The sequence below is a fragment of the Poecilia reticulata genome, chromosome 20 (assembly GCF_904066995.2).
Source record: "Poecilia reticulata chromosome 20, P_reticulata-male-v2, whole genome shotgun sequence".
In the NCBI taxonomy this organism is placed as follows: domain Eukaryota; kingdom Metazoa; phylum Chordata; class Actinopteri; order Cyprinodontiformes; family Poeciliidae; genus Poecilia; species Poecilia reticulata.
The window spans coordinates 20,429,355-20,449,601 of record NC_088849.1 but is presented as its reverse complement, the minus strand read 5'-3'; the positions used below and the strand labels follow the sequence as shown (position 1 = coordinate 20,449,601).

At 38.4% G+C, this 20,247-nt stretch overlaps 1 protein-coding gene across 12 annotated transcripts in view; it reads right to left on the bottom strand.

Annotated features, from left to right (window-relative positions):
- Positions 1–17,497: 17,497 nt before the first annotated feature.
- cdh19 (cadherin 19, type 2) overlaps positions 17,498–20,247 on the bottom strand; it is a 31,536-nt gene continuing 28,786 nt past the window's right edge. For all 12 annotated transcript variants that reach the window (XM_008396567.3, XM_081601453.1, XM_081601452.1 and 9 more), the window contains one exon: positions 17,498–20,025. In XM_008396567.3, coding sequence (XP_008394789.2) covers positions 19,517–20,025 — 509 coding nt within the window. In that variant the 3' untranslated portion in view covers positions 17,498–19,516. The remainder of the gene's footprint in view (positions 20,026–20,247) is intronic.

Genomic DNA, 20,247 nt, shown 5'->3' with positions numbered 1-20,247 from the left:
TATTTTTTAAGATTCTGAGAATTCCGGTCAGAGTCCATCACTACTTCCAGATTTAGGACTTGATCTCTAGTTTCTACCTGTAATAACTGAAACTGTGTGCTGACTCTAGTCAGGGGTGTCAAACTCCAGTCCTCGAGGGCCGGTGTCCTGCAACTTTTAGAAGTGCCTCTGCTGCACCACACCTGAATAGAATAATTAGGTCATTAGCAAGGTTCTGGAGAACTGAGGAGGTAATTAAGCCATTTGATTCAGGTGTTTTGCACCTGTGGCACATCTAAAAACTGCAGGACAGTGGCCCTTCAGGACTGGAGTTTGACACCCCTGCTCTAGATCCTTCCTCTTGAGGTCCAAGGATAACTTCAGTTTTGTTTCTGTTCAGCTGGATAAAGTTTTGACATATCCAGTCATTTTTTCTAAGCATCCTTTCAGTGCTTGGATGGGTTTTACGTCACCTAATGACATTGTAATGTAGAGCTGTCTATCATCTGGCGTAGGTTTATAATCTCTTCTAAACTTTTGTAGTTTAGTGTATCCATCCTAGTAATGCCAGCATCTTGCCAAGATCTAAGATCAGGACACCCACCTTCTACTGTCAGATCCACCAATGTTGTCTGAGATGAAAAATTTTTATTCTGACCAAACATGTTCCACAGAACAAAAGTGAAAGTTATCTTTGACAATGAGTGGGAATTATTGGTTTTGTTTTAACATATTTATGGGGTGACAGGGTTTACAAACACTTTCCTCGATCTCAAGCCATGGATTACAGTGTTTTTGGGTAGCCCACACTGAAATAATTCTTACACGTAAAGACGGTACATAGTTTTCAACCCTGGGCAGGCCCTATCCACTGAAGGTTCAGGGAAGTTGTAAGACTTTAGTTTTAATTTGAGGTTTTCAATTGCTTTATTGATTCCACCTAAATCTTTAGAGTCAATAAACAAAAACAACATAGACACTGGATAAATTAACTTAGGGGGAATTATCATCTTAATAAGGCTAACTCTCCCCAGAAAGGATAAGGGGAGCTTCTTCCATCTCACCAATTTATCCTTAATATGAATAATCGTAGGATTGATGTTTTCAGAGTACAGCTGACTAATTCTAGATGCAATGTGTTTTCCTAGATACTTTAATCTTGTAGAAGCCCATCAAAATGGCTTGATGAATACTGATTCTCCCTGGTCACAGGCATTTAAAGGCATTATTTTCTGATTACTATAATTTACCTTATACCCATATATTTTACCAAATTTTGTTGACGCAATCAATTAGAGCTGAGGTAGATTTCACAGGGTCTGTCAAAGTTTAAAGTATATCATCAGCGTATAATAATATTTTATACAATTTTGTTCCTATTAATATACCTTTAATATCATTGCTTTGTCTAATTGCAATTGCAAGTGGCACTACAGCCAAAGAGAAAAGTAGCAGAGAAAGACAGCTTCCTGCACCATTCCTAGCCCACAGGGTGTTGACAAGAGGCTATTTGTCAAGATGGTACTGTGGGCTTTTTATAATTAAGTTTTATCAAGTTTATAAAATTTTCTCCAAGTCCAAATCTTCTGAGCACTTCAAACATGTACTCCAGTTCAACACAGTCAAAGGCCTTTTCAGCATCCATTGAGACAATGATGCCTGGTATTTCTGTCTGATTTTTGGTCACTATAGCTGGGTTTTCTTTTAAATGATGTCATAGCTCCATTTCCTTCTCTACCCTGAATGAGCCTTACTCTCACAAATAAACATGCTGCCATTCTGCAGTCTTGTCAGATCTGAAATGGAAAACCCGCCCAACTCCAAAAATTCTCCAACCCTGATAAAACCAATGTTAATAGCATCTGTTAATTGCAACCATTATAAATACAAAGTAGCAATTTAAATAGAACAGTGGAAAACACTTTCAATATGAATAAAAACACATTTTAGTGTTAAGCATATTAAAAGAAATCTTATGAAAATCCTCAGTTTCCTCTGAGCTCTGGAAGAAGTTGTTTTATTTAATTTTCCATATCGATGGTCCATAACAAATTTATTATTTTAAAGTCATCTGCCATTATACTGTTGATAGTTGCTCTTAGTGATTTTTCTGAATAATATCTAAAATTAGCCCAATGTATTTGTAGTCAGGCAAAAACAATAAGTGCATAGTTTGCTTGAAAATGTACATTTGTATAGTTATTCAAGTTTTATTTCCTTTGACTTGGTTTTTAGACACTACTACAAAGGAAAGTGTTGTGGCAATAAAATACTGACTTCATTTAAACAACATGGGCAGAAATATTCAACTAAAATTACACAAAATTACAAAATAAAACAAAACATTTTAATGACGACATGAATGAAAAAATGGGAGAGCTGTACATTTTCCATTCCCTTAGAACTGAATGAGTTCCTGATGTTACTACAACTCAGAAGCAATCATTTAAAGAATAATTTAATATAATTTAAGACAAAGTTAATTTGTATCAATAATTAATGATGGTCTGAAGAGACAATGTTTTTTTGACAAGACTTTTATCCTACAGGTTCTGCATGTATAAACCTATAAACAAAATTATGCTGGTATATGAAGATTATGGCGGTTCCAGTAATAAGCTACCATGTCATAAAATACTTTTTTTTTTACAGATTTTTAAGAATATTTACTACATTAATTACATAAATGTCAATGTAGTACTAAAGAAGTTAACAACCAATCTGCAATCACGCTAATGATTCCAAATGTGAAGGTTATAAATCAACAAATAGTAAATAAAATTATTTCAAGTCATTTAAAATAATCCGCTGAAGTAGATTTTTATGAGTCCCTTCAATGTCACTAAAGTAAGATTAGTGTGTATTGTGTGTGTGTGTGTGTGTTCCTGCAGTACCACAACCCACCAATAGAGGCCGATACTGAGTGACTACCTTATACACACTTATACACAAACTGTTGGTTTTTGTGAATTATGAGGACTAGTCTGAAAATTTGACAGAGCATCCTCCTGACCTTCTTTTCATTGAATTCAATGCAAACGGTGTGGGGACTAGGTTTTTGGTCCCCACAAAAAATTTGGTACCCACACCGTGAGTGTGCTGTCTTGCTTTGGTCCCCTCTATGTAGCAAAGACAAACACACCCACACACACACACACACACACACACACGCGCACACGCACACGCACACGCATACACATGCACACACACACTACTAAGGGCAAATTAGAGGGACCAATTAACCAAATAGGCATATTTCTAGACAGAGAGAGGGCTGATCCGGAGTACCTATAGAAAACCCAGACACTTACTCACTCACTGTTCCCGTCTAAATATAAGCATTTCAAGAAATTAGAAACAACAGTTTACAATTTTGATTGATATTATTTTTTGAAATGTGGCAAACATTTTTGCAACAATTAACAGAAATGCACCAACCATTATTGCTGTTTTGGCTTTGAGCATTCAGTGCAGATTTTAGTCCGTTGAGATGATAAAATACAACAGAAAATGTTTATGCAGAACATTTAGCAAAGTTAGTGCAGTTAGCTAAACAGAAATCATATATCCTGAACGCTCCCGATGTTCCCAAACCCAGCATGATCCTCAAGAGACGGAAGTTGGAAGCTAAATTTTAGTCTGTTTAATTCACTGGATGCAACATTTTCCTTTTCATTCTGCAACATATTTAATATTAAAGTCAGATAAACTATGAACATGTCAAGAAATTCTGCATCAACAAACCTCACACAATGCATAATGCACATGCACCACTGCTACAGCATTTATACAACTTCCACTCCTATATTATATTACAACAACAGGCCAATAGTAGACCAGCCTTTCAAAACTTGTTGGTGGAAATCCACACATTAGCTGCACTGCAGTGTTCAAAGCATATGAAAAAATAACAACATATAGTCTGGAAATTATGGTAAATTAAAGAAATATCTGTAAATATTATGTCAGTTCTAAAATATTAAATAAAATAAAAAATTTAATGACCAAGGCATTGCAGAAATCACAAAAACTATTCTAATCTCTGTAGTTGTTTTTATAGTTCTAATAAATATATGTTAAGTCTTTTGTTGTGACTGAATGTTTTTATTTTGTAAGTATGTACCAGTGCTACTACCTGTCGTTATCTAGAAACTCACAAAAATGAAATCTGAATATTATTTTCAATATTTGATGGAAATTTCACAAGAAATCTGAATTTATACCACCTTAAATTGAGTCTGCTGGTTGATTACTGGAAGTACATAAAAAAGATATTTAATGACTCACACATATACTGTTTGAGAATGCATGTCCCCACTTGGACATTTTATAAATATTGTGTATTTCTTATAATTCATTGGTATTATTTTGACACCATCAGTAGTCCTTTTTTTATTACTCTGATTTAATACTTCTAGTTCTACAAAAACCTACAGGTTCAGGCGGCACAAGGCTTCAAAGCCAAGCCAGAGAAAAAGACATCAAGGTTCACACATAGCTAGTAGCTAAATAAAGCTATCTGTCCCTTGGGGATAAGTTTGGGATCCTGATGGGCATATCTGCACAAGCAAACGATAAACATTTTCAAATGGACAGACATTAAAAAGTCACTGTACATTGGCTAAGGCTGACTAATCCTTGCTGGGGTGTGTGTGTGTATGCGTGTGTATGTGTGTGTGTGTGTTTCTAGTCCAGGAGACAGAAGGAAGCTGATCCAATTCCCTGCTTCCTGCAGGACACAGATCTGCATTTCCACTGCACTTTGATGAAACAGCAGCCAAGCTGTCCCCCTCCATTAACAGCTCCTCTGATTTCGCTCTGTGCTCTGACAACCCGGTATGCTTGTGCATTTGCCTCAGTGCTTGTCTGTGGGTGCATATTGTAAATAAGTTTTAGTGCATATGCTTGTTGTGTGAGTCTTGTGGAGGCAGATATTCCACAGAGCCTTCGGGATGAGACCAGACTGGTCTGTTTATTCTTAGAGGGTGTGGACAGACTGAGATCATGAAGGTTAAAGGGGAAAAATATGTAAATCAGACCTAATTTCTATCTGCAGCAGTTCTAATAGTTCATTTAAAGATTATAGTCGGAACATATTTCAAAATCTAGCTGCAACCTTTCACACATAGCAATTGTGGGGGTAAAAGTGGAAGCCATGTCCTAGACTCTCTTTTCATTGGCTGCTAGCATTGCACAGTTCCCACGCCGTTGTTGATCTGTTTACCCTCTCTGATCACGTCCAGTTTATTAAACATGTTTGTTTGATTGCGACTCAAGTTGAGTCGGGACGGTCCAGTACAGACCGATGCAGACTTTAACCACGACTGGGAAAGCAGGGCTACAGTTGGTCAAATTATTTTATAGTTTGGCAACAGCTTTGCTGTTTTGTTTAGAAGTCATGGTAGGATAGAGCGAGAGATCGACAGATAGATTAGGGACTTCCTGTGAAGTAACGGTCCTGTCAGTAAAGCGGTCCAAAGAGCCGAGCCAAAAGGTAAGGGTCCCCACCTGTGGTCATGAGATACAGATCATAGCTGTGAGAACGAGATCCAAGATAAGTGAAATAAGTTCCTCTGTAGAATAGATTGAGCCCGTCCTTTTGAGATGAGGTGAGGAGCTCTGTCATCTCGGCCCCGGCTCCCCTTTAGGAGTCCACTGAAGTGGTTTGGGCATCTAATCAGGAAGGGTATCCCACTGCGGAGGATCCAGCAATAGGACTGCGTATCCCTTCTTGAATGGAAGTGCCTTGGCATCCCCCAAAATGAGCTGGCAAGAGAAGCTGGGCAGAATGCAGTCTAGGTTTTTTTTCCCCCTACAATTTCGAATATTTAAGTATGTGAAATAATTTCACTGAAACTACCAAGTCAGTTGTTCATGACACTGACTTTTGCAGCTGTATGTTGCAATTATGAAGCGTCTGTAAAAGCTGGGTTCACTCATTTTGACATCCCATCAGTTCCATACTCTAAACAATGTCGCCTCATAAATCTAATGCTTGTAAATGTCTTTTGCAAATTTGTTCATACAGTATTTTCTTTTAAGTGAGAGGAGAAATACACTGATGATCATACTGCTTTCTAAACCAGAGTAGATTTTTACAACCTCTATATTTATCGCTCCCCCTGGCACTGGAGAGGCTGTTTCTGTCAGGCTCAGTTGCTAAGATTTTTTTCTCCTTTGCTCTTATTATCATGTTTGATATTGAAAGAGAACTGTCAATACGTATCTCGTGTGGCTACTAGTCTTCTGCTATGTAATTACCACACTTTGGTGCTCAGATTGAGCCCTAGCCTGATTTAAGTGAAAGTGATCATCAAGCAAAAGGACATTTGTTTGGCGAATCTTAGAAATATTGTAGAAAAAGGCGAAAAGTCCCAGCAAAACTACAATGTTTCATCCTGGAGTAACAGAATGAAACTCAGATGCCCACAGCACTGCATCTGGGTGCAGTCTTTGAATATACTGCCACTAACATGTGGCGGTATATTCATTGGGCTGTCATCTCTTAATATGTGTGTTATTAGTCTGTGACAAGGACACCGTTGTATAAACCAAGCGCAGTGCTTTTTTTTTTCCCTCCCAAAGTAATATTTTCTAGGTCACATCATTCCAACACTGGTTCAGCAAATGAACATGGCTGGTGGCTCAAATACTTCGACCTAAGAGTCTGTTAAATGCCACGCAGGCTTATCACGTCACCGAACACCGATCCAAACAGCTTGAAGGGCAAAAGTAGAAGAGGGAAGAAAAAGAAAGAAACATGGCATATTTTTGTTTCACCTCCAGGATGACGCGAACGCACAAGATGGTTAACAAAAATAAATTGGTCCAAAATTGCCCAATAAGTTCAGATGCGGTTGTAATGTGGTTTAAATTGCATGCCCTTTCCGTCAGTGGAACAAACCCTCTCAATGTCAGCACTCTCTCCCACATGTTGAACGCCTAGTTTGCCATGCAGTACAAGATCTCGGGGCCTGTTTAGTATTCACCCACTTGAGTTTCCTAAAGGTTACCAAACCTAATTAGACATTTATGCAGGATCTTCAAAGGTCCCTCCGTTATTAATGATGTGCTACTTCTGAGGACTGCATCGATGCCTTTCTTTTTTTTTTTTTCTAACTCGAGAAGCAAGCGCCTCACAATATGCGCATACACAATGGAAACATGCAGACATGGAAAATGCAAGAAGAGGCTGATGACTGGCTGGTGGTAATTACTGAGATGTCTGGAAGAGATGCAGCGAGATACATGAAGACAAGGTTCCCTCTACATGCCGCCTTTGGGTCAAATCATTAATCGGCACAACATCTCCTTCCACTGCTATGCCGACGATATACAACTTTACATTAGAACTGGAGCATCATCATCATTTTCAATCACTGCCTTCACCACCTGCCTGGAAGAGATAAGGACGTGGATGAATCAGAACTTTCTTTAGTTAAACTGCTCCAAAACTGAGACCCTGTTGATCGGAACACCTCACCAGGTTCAATCTTCAACTTTGACGACTATTTTCTTTTCTGGACAAGACATCCCCCTTTCCACCACAGTTACAAATCTTGGAGTTAGAATAGATTCTCATCTTACATTTGAAAATCATATTAAGCATCTATTTAAAACCTGTTTCTTTCATCTTTGTAATATCTCCAAAATTCGTCCATCTCTCTCTTTCTCTGATGCCGAGACTCTCGTCCATGCCTTTGTCTCCTCCAGGCTCGACTACTGCAATTCTCTGTTCATTGGAATCCATAAAAAACATCTTCAGAAGCTTCAATACATTCAAAACAGTGCAGCCAGGATTCTATCGAGAGTCCGGAAATCTGCCCATATTACACCGATTCTGCATGATCTTCACTGGCTTCCTGTCACCTACAGAATTCAGTACAAAATTGCTCTCATTACCCATCAATGTTTAAACAGAACTTCACCGGATTATCTGAAGGACCTTCTCATTCCACATTCATCCACCAGATCTCTACGATCACAAGCCTGCAACTTCATCCACCTTCCTCGATCCAGATTAAGGACCATGGGAGATCGGGCATTTGCTGTGGCCGCCCCCAGTCTCTGGAACTCTCTCCCGGATTATTTGAGAGCTCCACAACCACTGGATGACTTCAAAAGAGGCTTAAAGGCTTTTTTATTTAAGCAAGCCTACTCAGCCTCCACATGATTTTTATGATGTTGATTTTATCTACGATTTTAGTTGCACTGTGTAGCACTTTGAGATTTTTTCTAATGAAAAGTGTGGTACAAATTCAATTGATTATTATTATTATTAAAATCATCAATGAAAGGATGAGTCCAATTCTGGCCAAGCTAGAACCAAGCCTGACAAAGCTGCATGGCAAATGTTTGGTATTTATAGGTAAAGACAAAACAAAGCTACAAAACTGCATAATGACATGACATTATGTCATGGTTTGGTGGGTGGAAGTGGTGAGGAGAAACGCTGAGACCCAGGTTATAGATGAAGATGATTTTAATAATGAATAAACTCCGGACAGTCCAAACACAGGCAGCACGGCAGGAGAACTAGCACACGGCTAACACCGGTAGCAACTGATGCGGGACTGGACACGGAAGCTGATGCCGACTTAGGACTTACAGTTCTACTAAGACGACTACTAAAGTTTAACTGACTCAGGACTTAACAGTTCTACTGAATGGCTGACTGACACTAAGAACAGGACAAAACGACGTGCGACTAATGATGACTGACGTTTGTCGATAGACAAGGATCCGACGAGGAACACAGACAACAGGTGAGACTAAATACACTAGGAGGGTAATTACAGGAACGAGACACAGCTGGGATCCATCAATGGGGAGGACAGGACAGAGACTCACAGGGAAACAGGACTAAACACAGAAAATCTCAAAATAAACTATACTGAACAACACAGATCATAACAATTTAAGGCTAATCTTTCATTTTATTTTCACCAATGATTAATCTGCAGGTTATGCCAAACTTAAATAAAACAATGAAAAAAAAGCTAAATGACCAAAGATCCAAGTATTTGGAACTTGAAAACGTTGTCAAGATCTTTTTTCAAGGTGTACTTGATAAGGTAAACTGTTCTAAAGATAAAAGAGGCTCCAGTGCCATAGCAGCAAAGGGAACCATATACAGTGACTGATAGTACTTTTTTTTGGCTTATTGATTATTGAAAAGAAACAAAAAGGCTTTTTGGCAGCAGTTTCATTATTTTCTGTGAAGATAGCAAAAAGGCCACGAAAGAGATAGGTTTCCAGTAAAGTGGCATTTTTAGGATGTCAAGTCTCCATAAAATCCAGTAGAAATTAATATGGCAACTGGCAATTAGAGAACTACCATTATTATTATTATTATTATTATTATTATTATTATTATTATTATTATTATTATTTGTCCTGGCATACATGTGGAGGATGCCACAAAATAACATTTTAATTGACATTGTGTGCAAGTTTTCAGTAACAAATATTTCCTTTTGCCTAAAATAAAGAGTTACTTTGTGGCAGATCATCATAATGTGGTGACGATCTGCCTGAGATGTTGTGGGTCTTCTTTTTTTCAAAATCCCTAAGAACCGAGTTGGTGTTTTCTTCATGAGCTCTTTGAAACAGAATCATTTTAAAACTAAATCTAGTGGACTCCATCAGAAAACTCAAACTGGCTTGTTATTCCTTACCACAAAAGGAAAATGATCCATGAACATCTTCAATTTAACACAGAAATTGCTTACCAGACACAAATTCAGCCTCATTCTACAAACACCTCAGTTCCCAGATGTAGAAAGCATGTGGCCTGATCTGAAGATCCGGAGAGGGAATGCATAAGAGAAGACCCGAGACTTAAAAAGGAATGTTCAAAAACCCCGTTCTCAGTTTTCTCCAACCCTCTGAAATCTTGTAAGAACCAAAAAAGTGCTGCCCTATTTATGCAAAGCACTAATATCAGGGTTGCCAACAAATGTTGTTTTCAACTATTTTTAAGACGTGGATTCATGTCTCTTAGTCATTCAATTGACTGATTTATTTCTTTTGTTAGGTTTTGGTAGCATAAGTCGTGTGTGTATGCAGACAACATGGTAAATTAACTCTTGGCATTCACAGGACCCCCAGGAGAGCTGCAAAATAATTTCTGGGGGTCGCCAGATGGTTGCTGAGGAAAAAAAAAAAAAAATCAAAAACAAAGTGACTCACTTAGACTGGATAATGGTTTGTACATTGCTTTGCCTGTGCCAGAGATTGGGAGTTATCTACAAAATAATAACTGAACTTCCAAAGATAACACTGACTGATAAGCTCAGCTATTTGCTTAAAAAATAGTAGCTGAACATCCAAAAGTAACAATGACCTACAATAAGCAACAGACATGAACCATTAAGAATTAATACTGAATCAAGACTATGACTTATGCTCCACTTATCCCAGATCAGCTTGTGGGGCCAGAAGGCCCTTGAGAAAAACTCTATCCCTCTACAATCTCTAACTTATTCTGTGGGATCTTGGAGTGTTCCCAGTGGGATGTCCCTGAAAAACCTCCAAATCGGCACAGAAGGCATTCTGATCAGATGCTGGAATCACGTCAACTCTGGCTCCACAATGAGCCTCAACTCCCCCCAGGGATGACCTGGCTTTTTCAGCAGAGCATCCCATCGTTTTGAAGCATTGCTCAGCAAATGACCAAAATTAGTCAATGCATTTTACCTTTTGAACTGGAGATTCAAAAATGTTAAAACAGTCCTTTAATTTCAAATTGTTTGGACTCTCTAACTGAAATGCTAACTTTAGCAACCAGGGTTTATAACTCTCAAAATGCTCTCAAATTGTTCCATTTCAAAATTAAAGCACCTTTTGAAAACATCAACCTTTTAAGTAAGTGTTATACTTTCTATAAAGCCCACATTTATCTATTCTAAATGTTTTTATTGGTCTGATGTAATTGTTTAATCTTAAATGTCATGTTTTCATTAGCTGTGAGCTGAAAATCATTTTCAGGATTTCTATTATTTGTAAAGATGAGTGTGCAAAGAAGTAAAGGACACAAAAAAACAACAAAAATACAGAATAGAGGAGCCGAGCCTGATGTTGGCACAGCTTTACTTTGAACATCTCCTTTCTGTCATTTTGGCTTAAGAAACCTTTAAACTCTCTAAAGGTCTTCCTCACTACTTGTAACATTTCTTCACTTTAGCAGCCCTCTTAAAGTCTGAGTTGCCGAAGTAACAACTTTTACCTAACCGAGGTAAAAATCTTAGAAAAAACTTGAATTTCGATAAATTTTAAGAATTTTTCTGAAACTAACTACGATTAGTCTTAGGATTCTTTGAGAATATGGACCCAGTCCTGTGTGTCTATGACAAAATAAGTTTGTGCTTCGCTCTGTTGTCTTTAGCACCGTGGAGTCCAGGTCAGCTTTGAATGTTCAACCTCGCGTAAACACTTTATCAGATGAGATCACACGTTGACACCAACGGGACAGTGCCTTGAAAGAGAGACTTCACTTAGACAAAACCTTTGTTTTTCTTCAGTTATTAATTTTCCTTCAGGAAAAAAAAAAAAAAAGATGTTCTATTTATCTTAAAACCTGACAACATATCCCCCCCTCTGGTTTAATTTTGACATGGGTATACATAATGTGATGAGGAATTATCAGGTAATTACAAAATCCTGTTTACATCCAGCCTCAGATACGTATCAGGAAACTACAGTTGACAAGTCGCCAGGGGAAAAATATCCGGTTTTCATTTGTTATTTGACTTTTGGATTTTAATCAGTTATGAATGGCAGCTAATTAGAGATCTTCAGGGACCATCACTCTCTGAAGCGTCAGCGTCTCCTAAATGCACTGTATGTCACGGAGGTTGGACATTGACAAAAAACCTCTCACTACTTCACGGATTTAGGTGTCTTTTTCCTGAAGAGTCTTCACCAATCATCTGTGGAGGAATGTGCCGGGTGCTTGTGAGAATGTGCATGAGGGCGCGAGAGACAGAGAGAGAAAGAGCGCGCGCGCGCGCGTATGTGTGTGTGTGGGGGGGTGTGCGTGTGTGGGAGCGTGTGTTTCATAATAATAAGGCGGAGTGAAAATGAAGAGGAGCTAAACTGTGTAAGTCATTTCTCATTTCCTTGCTTCAGTGGCTGTCAGGAGAAAGCCCCACGTTTCTTGAATGATGGTTCAGAAAACAAAAAGTGAACAACAAACCCCATGGCTGTAGAGAGGAAAAGGAGAACAAGAAGAAAATAAAAATACTTAGAAGAAAAAAATGACAAATGCATGTTTTTTTTTTTTTTTTTAAATGACCAAACCAACAAACAAGGCAAAAAATCCCAATATCAATACCCTGATAATACCACAGAACATGCCCTGAGAGTGAAACATAATAGAGGGAGGGTAAAAAATCACCTGTACAGTTGGCACTCGTACAGTTTTAGAAGGACCTTTCAAGGGGCTGATTTAATGTGAGAGCATCAATCCTTTTGCAGCGCAGGGCCTTGACAGCAAGTGAAAGTAATCTCTTCTTTATTAATGGGACTTTTCACTTTGGACCCGGGGCCTTTGGTATTCCATTATGGTACTTTCACACTACAGACCTAAAGAAAGAACAATATGAAATCAGATCAAGTGGATGCGTTATGAATCGTAAGTGGGAAGTATTCCTTTGTAAATCCAGAAGCGCTCTTTTAAAAAAGTGAAGGTGGGGAAGAGAGAGAGAAAGAGAGAGAGAGAAAAAGAGAGAGAGACATGCAAAGCTAAGCTCTGAAAATAGCTTAGACGCAGAATATTTTACATTCTTTAAAAATGTGTCAAGGGATGTTTTTGGAGGACCTTTTATAACAACAGGGAACATCTTAGGTTTCAAACTATTTTTTAACGTAGTCATTCTCAATCTAAGGATCTCCTTCTGACTGTAGACCTACTAACTTTTCACTTTTCTTCAACAGTTGGATGTCGACATCAAATGTTTTGGGCAAAAATATACCCAGGAGCTGCAAAACGTACTATTTTCTGAGATAAACCCTTCAAAGTGTATTTTTCTAAAGTTTTTGGATGTGCTTAGTGTTTTCTAACATTTGGTGTTGTGGCTTAACCTTTGTTTGCTTTTTTTTTGTTACCATGAGTGTACCAGCAAAATTAAAAATGCATCTAAAAGTAAAGACTTGCTCCAACTCAATCAACATGTAACTACATCTAAAATGATGTAGTTTACAAATTACAGCTGTTAGTATACTTATATGCACTGATTTGTTCCATGAAATAATGAAAAGCTTGTTTCCATATTGTCAACTTGAATCTGCATCCCCTGAAAGAAGAAACCTGTAATTTCCACTGGGTTGTTTGTTGTTCACATTTTGACTACAACTCTGTTTTATGCAAATGTGGCCTGCCGAAGCTGAGAGGGTCACTGCCCTTCACCAGCCTGTTGCTTGCAGGAATGTTGCTGAATTTGTCAGGGACAGAGGCAAACAAAGACGCCTGTCATGAAAACTACACTCCCACTCCAAAGAAATATTGCACTTTAATATTCCTCTGGACCGCCTTCAATTTATATTACTATGACTTCCATGCAGAGTTGTACTTTTTATTTATTTATTTTTTCAAAAATCTTGTAAAAATGAAGAGTAAGTCTGAGCACCGTTCAAACTCTAGATGCAGTGGAAAGGCATAAACACCACATGTAAAGAAGCAATAGAATAAGGCAGCTTTTAAAATAATTGTGTCCATAAAAGTAGAAATGTCATGCTGCCCATCTGCTTTGTTCTCAGTTCCTAATCTATCGCGTGCTACTTGAAGAGTAAAAGTCATCACTCGGATAATCGTGTGACTTTCGATTTGCAAGTTTGAAACCATTAATCCAGGCAAGATGAAAAGGAAAAAAGAAAAACAGAAAATCAGAAGTAGAGAGAAGCTGCCTCTTTCACTCGTGGCCAGAGGAAGTTTGAGAGCAAGAAGAGCATTTCAGACTGGAAAGGAGGTTTGAACAAACGTCGTCAAATGCGAGAGAAGAAGGAGAAGAAGAAGCCTTGACAGAGGGCAGCGCAATGTCTGAGTAAAAAATAAAGAATCCTGGTCTTAGATTAAAAAAGATACACTCTTGAATAATAAAAAGTAATTTAATGACTTTTATTTATTCATTTTTGTTACTGTGAGATCAAACTCTCTCACACATGCTGAGAGTAAACAATCTGATTAAATGTGAAGCCTTGTAGGATACATGGAGGATTCCTGCTGGTGTCACTTATATTACAGTAGAGGCTGGAAGTTGTTCACTGCTGATGACTCTTATGTTTATTCATACTCATCATCACGCCTTGCTTTGGTCGTGCCTGACATCTCTATGTTAATTTAATAAATAGAACTCACACCTTAATACATATTCATACATCTACTTAGTCTCAGATAGACCCGGCCACTTGCTTTCTGCTCTTCATCCTGTTCAGTGCTATTAAAAGGTTGGAGGCTCTCTATTCTCATCAGGACCGAGTACTGTGAACGAGTTGCATCTGTTAGTTAGAGCAGCAACAACAACAACAAAAACTACTAATCGATTCCACTGGGTGAATGACACAGCATTTGTAAAACTAAGGCAAGTAAATTTCAGGATAATTTAGAGCGATCATGAGAACACAAAAGTAAATTCTCAATGGTGCTGGTCACTATTTGGCTGCGTTTGACATAAAAGTACAGAAATACGGGCAGACTTTCTCCAAAAACTCACGCAGTTCCTCATGTAAATGTGTGCAAACTGCAAACTGTTTCAGTGCTGAGGCTTTATTTGCTCAGTTGAGCTCATTTTGGGCCAGACGTGCAAATATGCTGGTGAACTTGTCGTTTTTAATCTGAACAATGAACTTGTCTGTGAGCTGCTTCTTGTGGAGTTATTGCTGAAAACTCCCAAGATCTCTAATATTTTCACAAATCTTTTTTTTTTAGAGAGAAACAAAACAAAATACATATAACCTACAGATCCAGCACCCATCTTGATCCATACAGTAATAGTTAACACAACCAGTGTTGTAAAACTCAACATTTTTCCTCAGATTTGAATCCTTATATGTTATAATTATGTTCACATCACCAAACTGAATGTGAATCATTTGCTCCCACTTCAGAAGCTTAAGGCATACATGCAACTAATGAAAGAAGGAATGGCTCTCCAAATCCTTTCAGGCATCTTTTCAATCATCTCACTGTCTGCCTAATGAGAGTCCCTCTTAAAGACCCTCCAGTGTGCATTGTGGCGCTGCGTGATGAGTTCGGCTCTGGGTTTGGAAAAGGGGAGCTGAATATCAAACCTGTGCAAAGACAGAGACAGTTGACAGAGTGAAATTCTTCACGTTGCCGTAATGGGTATAATTACACAAAGAAAAGGGCTGTTAGGTTAAATTACCCGTAATATTCACCGTGGATAATGGCAGAAATTCAGAAGGTTAAATGACACCAGTAGCCGAACCCCTTTCGACATCAAGGTACAATTGAAAAGGAAATTATAACTGCGCTTTTACAGGCAAGTCCAATGCATGTTAGATGGTGAAGATTGGTTTGAAAAGACTTTTAAAAGGCCTTTAGAAGCTATTGTGAGGTGATGATTTAGTCTAAAAAGCACTGGCCGGTTAGATTGTTTCCAACAGTGGAAGCTATTTGAAGCCCACTTTGAGTTCGGAGGATGTCTGGAAATTGTCCTGCTGAGTGCTGCACCTACTCATACAAGAAACCACAGAGGGAAACGCTGAATAAATCCTTGCAATTAGTTGTTTCCATTGCCTCTTTCTTCCTTATTTCATGTTCTTTCTTCAAAACAGACTTGTGCATGATTGTTTTTTTTATATATTCCTTCAGTGGGAACTATATTCTCTCTGGTTCAATCCCTGACCTTCACAGCCAGCAAACCACCCAATTAGCGTATGGGCAGGTGAAGAGGGCTGGCCCTGATCACCACGCAATTACCTCGAGTCATCCCACGAGCAACCGCCTACACAGCTGCATGTGGTGTTTGTCTAATGACCATGAAGAAAGAGGGGAAAAAAACAGATCCGGCGTTATTCTATATAGCTTTCTTACTATAGTTGGTTCCCAGCAGTTCCTTCATACATCTCAAATCTCTCTCTCTCAACCTTAATTTGCAAGGAGTTATAAAATAAGTCGCCTCTCTGCCCTTTTGATTGCTGGCTGTTCAAAATGAGTGGCTTGATGGGCTCTCAGATTGGCACATCACACAGCATTATGCATGTGGAGGATTTGATATTTGCTGTATGTACCGAAAGGAAAGAAATGCAACACGTTTTGAGACATGACTCGGTTGAAAGAGTGAAAATGTCCAAATGTTTTACGAAACTTAGGAAAACCAGAAAGCCAACAAAAGTATACGAGAGTGATCGAGTGAAAATAACACAAACGTAAAAGTGTTGCATTTACCTGCAGCCGAAGTTTCACAACAATCGTCTGATAAAACTATAAAAGCTCGTTGGTAAAGAAGCTGACTTTTAACAGAGGACTGTATCCCAGCTTAAGGCTAATTGAGCAGAAGGGAACAGATATAACGTAATGTGAAGCTCATTAAGGAAATATTCACAAGGTGTGGATTGTGGCTAGAGTCTGTCCTTCAAGAGCCGCCACACACATGGATGCTGGACATTGGTTTCAGTTTCACATCCCTTGTATTAGACTTATCCTAAATCACAGATAGAGGAAGAAGTATCTTACCTCAACTAGGGAGAAAAAAGACATTCTGCAGTCAAGATCGCAGAGTCCATAGGAAAAGTGGAGAAGTACAGAATTCAAGTAACTTGAGGTTTGATGGAAAGTTTCCACAGTCAGTGCTTATTCAGGATCTATGTCATGCTGGAGTTGGTCAACCCTAACGAATTTTATCCAGTTTTAAGAGCCGTCTGTCAATACATGTGTGATCCTTCTGCAGACAAGCTTTGTGTCTTTGTTGCTTTCATTTTCCAGCAGGACTTTGCACCTGCCCACATAGCCAAAAGTACCAATGGCTGCTTTAATAACCACTTATCACTGTGATTGATTAGGCAGGAAACGTGGCCTGGCCTAAACCACATAAAGAAAACACAGGTTACGGTCAAAAGGAAGAGGTCACTAGAAAAGCTTCCTTAACACTTCAGCAAAACCACAGGATCGCCTCCACTGATGCAGCAGTTCCTGCAAAAGGTACAGGAACATATAATGTACATTACATGAACATACTTTACAGTAAACCTACAATTCTGTTATAAAAACATGTTAAAATACCTTGTATGATATTGCAATTTTATGAGAAACTAAATTTTGGGATTTTTTTCTAAATTAGTTGTAAGTCATAAAATATAAATGAAAAGAAATAAATGTTTGAAAGGTACCAAAGTTTGAATGTAGTCAATCTAGTCGCTCTTAAATAAATTGACATTTCTGTGATATTCTAATTACTTTAGGTGTAAGAAATGAAAAATGAGTTGTTATAAATTACTTAGTCATACCTTTTAGCAATAATGAAAGTGCAATGTCATAAGGAGATGAAGAAAATAAAAGTGTTAGTGACATTATGTTTTATTCATCTTATAAAAAACCACTACAGACTGTTCTCAACAGACTGTTCAGTCCCAGCAGATCGTGTGCAGTAAAGCTAATATGCACTTCCTGCTCAGTGCAACAAAGAACAAAGTCAGGGGGAAAAAAAGCTACAAACTTATAGCTTAAAGATAACAAGATAAGCAACATTAAAATTGGTCCCAAGAGTTGGTGGAAAGCAGAGCTAGATAAGCTGGACTATGTGATTGTAAGTAACTATTCTGATCTGTTTCTAACTGAAAAGTGTTTATGGTTTAACGCTGGCGTCCTTATCAGACCTCTGTCTGGTGTGTAAGAGGCGATTGGTTAACTACTTCCTTCAGGAATGCTTCTGTTGCTAGGACACAGTTGTGATCTACAGCTGTAAGGTTACAGAGCACAGGGCCTACAAAGAAACATCTCAGGTAAAACTACAAAAAAAAGTGAAAAAGTGAGCTTCTTTTAAGTTTCAGACGCAGCAAACAAACTATATGAACTATCTTTACATAGCTTCATTTTAGTCTTACTAATACTTTAGGAGCTAAGACTAAAATAAAGCTGAATTTAATAAAACGTTGGTAGGTTTCAATGTACATTTAGATGTATAATGGACATCTGTACAGCTCCGTGGCTTTTGCTGAAGGACAAAAAGGATAAAATGTCATGAAATTTCTGTATAAAACATTAGTTTATGTCTGTGCAGACTAATCTATCAAACTTTTACTAACTCATTTTCTAAATTTTCAATTCAACCAGCTGCTTTTTTTTAGCTTATGGGATAAATATCATATTGTATTTGGATTAAATTTGCACGATTTTGTGATCTGCTGTGAATGTGAAGTTTAAGTACCTCCTAAAAAGATAAATAAACTGATGAACAATAGAAGAAGAAAGTAGTTTGAAATGAGAGTGGAGAGGAGAAGATGGAGAAAAGGGGGAAAACTTGGAATATAAATTGGAAAAGGGTAAAACAGAAGCACATTGTGGACTAAACCACTGATTATTATAATATCATTATAATTTGAGAGCTTTGTTCAGATCCAGCTTTATTCAAGTCCCGAAAGGCTATTTCATGTTACAGGAAGTGGGGAAAAAATCTATAAGAAGTGATAAAGAATATAAGAGCAAGCTTTTTAGTTCCTCTAATCCCCTTTTACATGATCTCATTGGAATAATGTTTCCCACTAAATGGTGCACAATCCCAGTCAAACAGGCTGAAATTCTGTACTAAGTAATAAATATAGCATTTAAAAGAAGTGAAGAACATAGAGGAGAGTTAAGCAGTATGTATGGTTTTAGAAAGCAACAGAAATACAGCTGCCAAAATGGATTGGATATGTGAAGCTTCCCAGCAGTAGCTGTTTTTATATAAGGCTTGATATTATCTTCACAGCAATGGTTTGACATTTTAAAAAGTACACTTTGTCATTGTGCAAACTGTCAAGATGAAAAAAATATGTCAAAGCCTGCAGCCTTAAAAGCCCTAACATCAGGGAGAAGAAGTGAGCCTGAAATCTAACAACAACAAAAAAAATACAAGAAATATTGGTACAAATATTTACCCTACATTATTTATATATATATATTTTTGTCACATTTTACAAGCACAATATATTTTCTTTAGGTTTTATTCAGATTTTATGTAGCAAAGCAACGCAGGGCATCAGGAACACGGCTTGCAATTTCTTTTAAATAAAAACCTCAAATGCGGGTCAAACGTTTGTGTTCACCTTTACTCAATAAAAAATAAAACATTTGAAAGTCACGAATCATTTTCTATCATCTTCAAAATCGAATGCTGAATTACTTTGTGCTAACCCAACAGATTAAGTCCTAATAAAATGTGAAAAATATTCAATGAGTGTGAATATGCCTATGAGAAATCACCGATGTCTGTTTGATTAAAGCTTACTGGACAGAAAATGTCCTGGTCTTTTTACCCTTTAACAATTATTATCAATATATAAAAGGTTGGGGAGGGGGAGGGGGAGAAGGCGTTCTTTAGAAGAATGTATCCTCCTCTGCTCCTCCGTACCAAGGGGTGAGTCTTACTGCATAAGGCTTGGAGTTACACACAGGTTTCTCAGGTTCAAATTCCAAACAGGAGTCCAATGAGCTCAAAGACCCTGAGGACGACCCTGACCCCTCGTACGCGTAAGTCCGAAGGCAATCAAATGGTGGGACGTAAGGATCCTGATCGGCTTCTGCCAGTCTGTCCAGGATAAACTGCCTGAATACCTCGTCCTCCGGCCCAATGAGGTGTGACTCTCGGAGCGACATCCGTATGCTGGCCCTGACTTCCTCCCTCCGCAGCTTCCTGTCCCTCCTCCTCGGATGGGGGCGCAGCGGGACGGGAGGCTGGCAGAAGTCCAGGCCGGCTCCCCTCTCTCCGTAGTAAAGCACCTTCTGGGAAAAGGTGTCGGGCAGCTCCAACTCCTTCACCTCCACATCCGTCCCCTCCTGTTGCTTACGCCTGTGCCTCCTCACGATCAGCATTAGAACCGACAGCGCTGCAGACACGACACAGTGCGAGATCATTATAGTTAAACACCGGAGCATGAGCTTAGCGAGAAGAAAAAAACCTCAAAAAAACAAAGCAAGAAAAAAATAGACACAACATACGGTGCCTGATGGAGCATGCATGAAAATAATAGCAGCCAGATTTGTTTTCCTGCAACATGTTTTCCTGCAAATATGGAGAAAAAAAAACACATTGGTAATATCTTACTTTT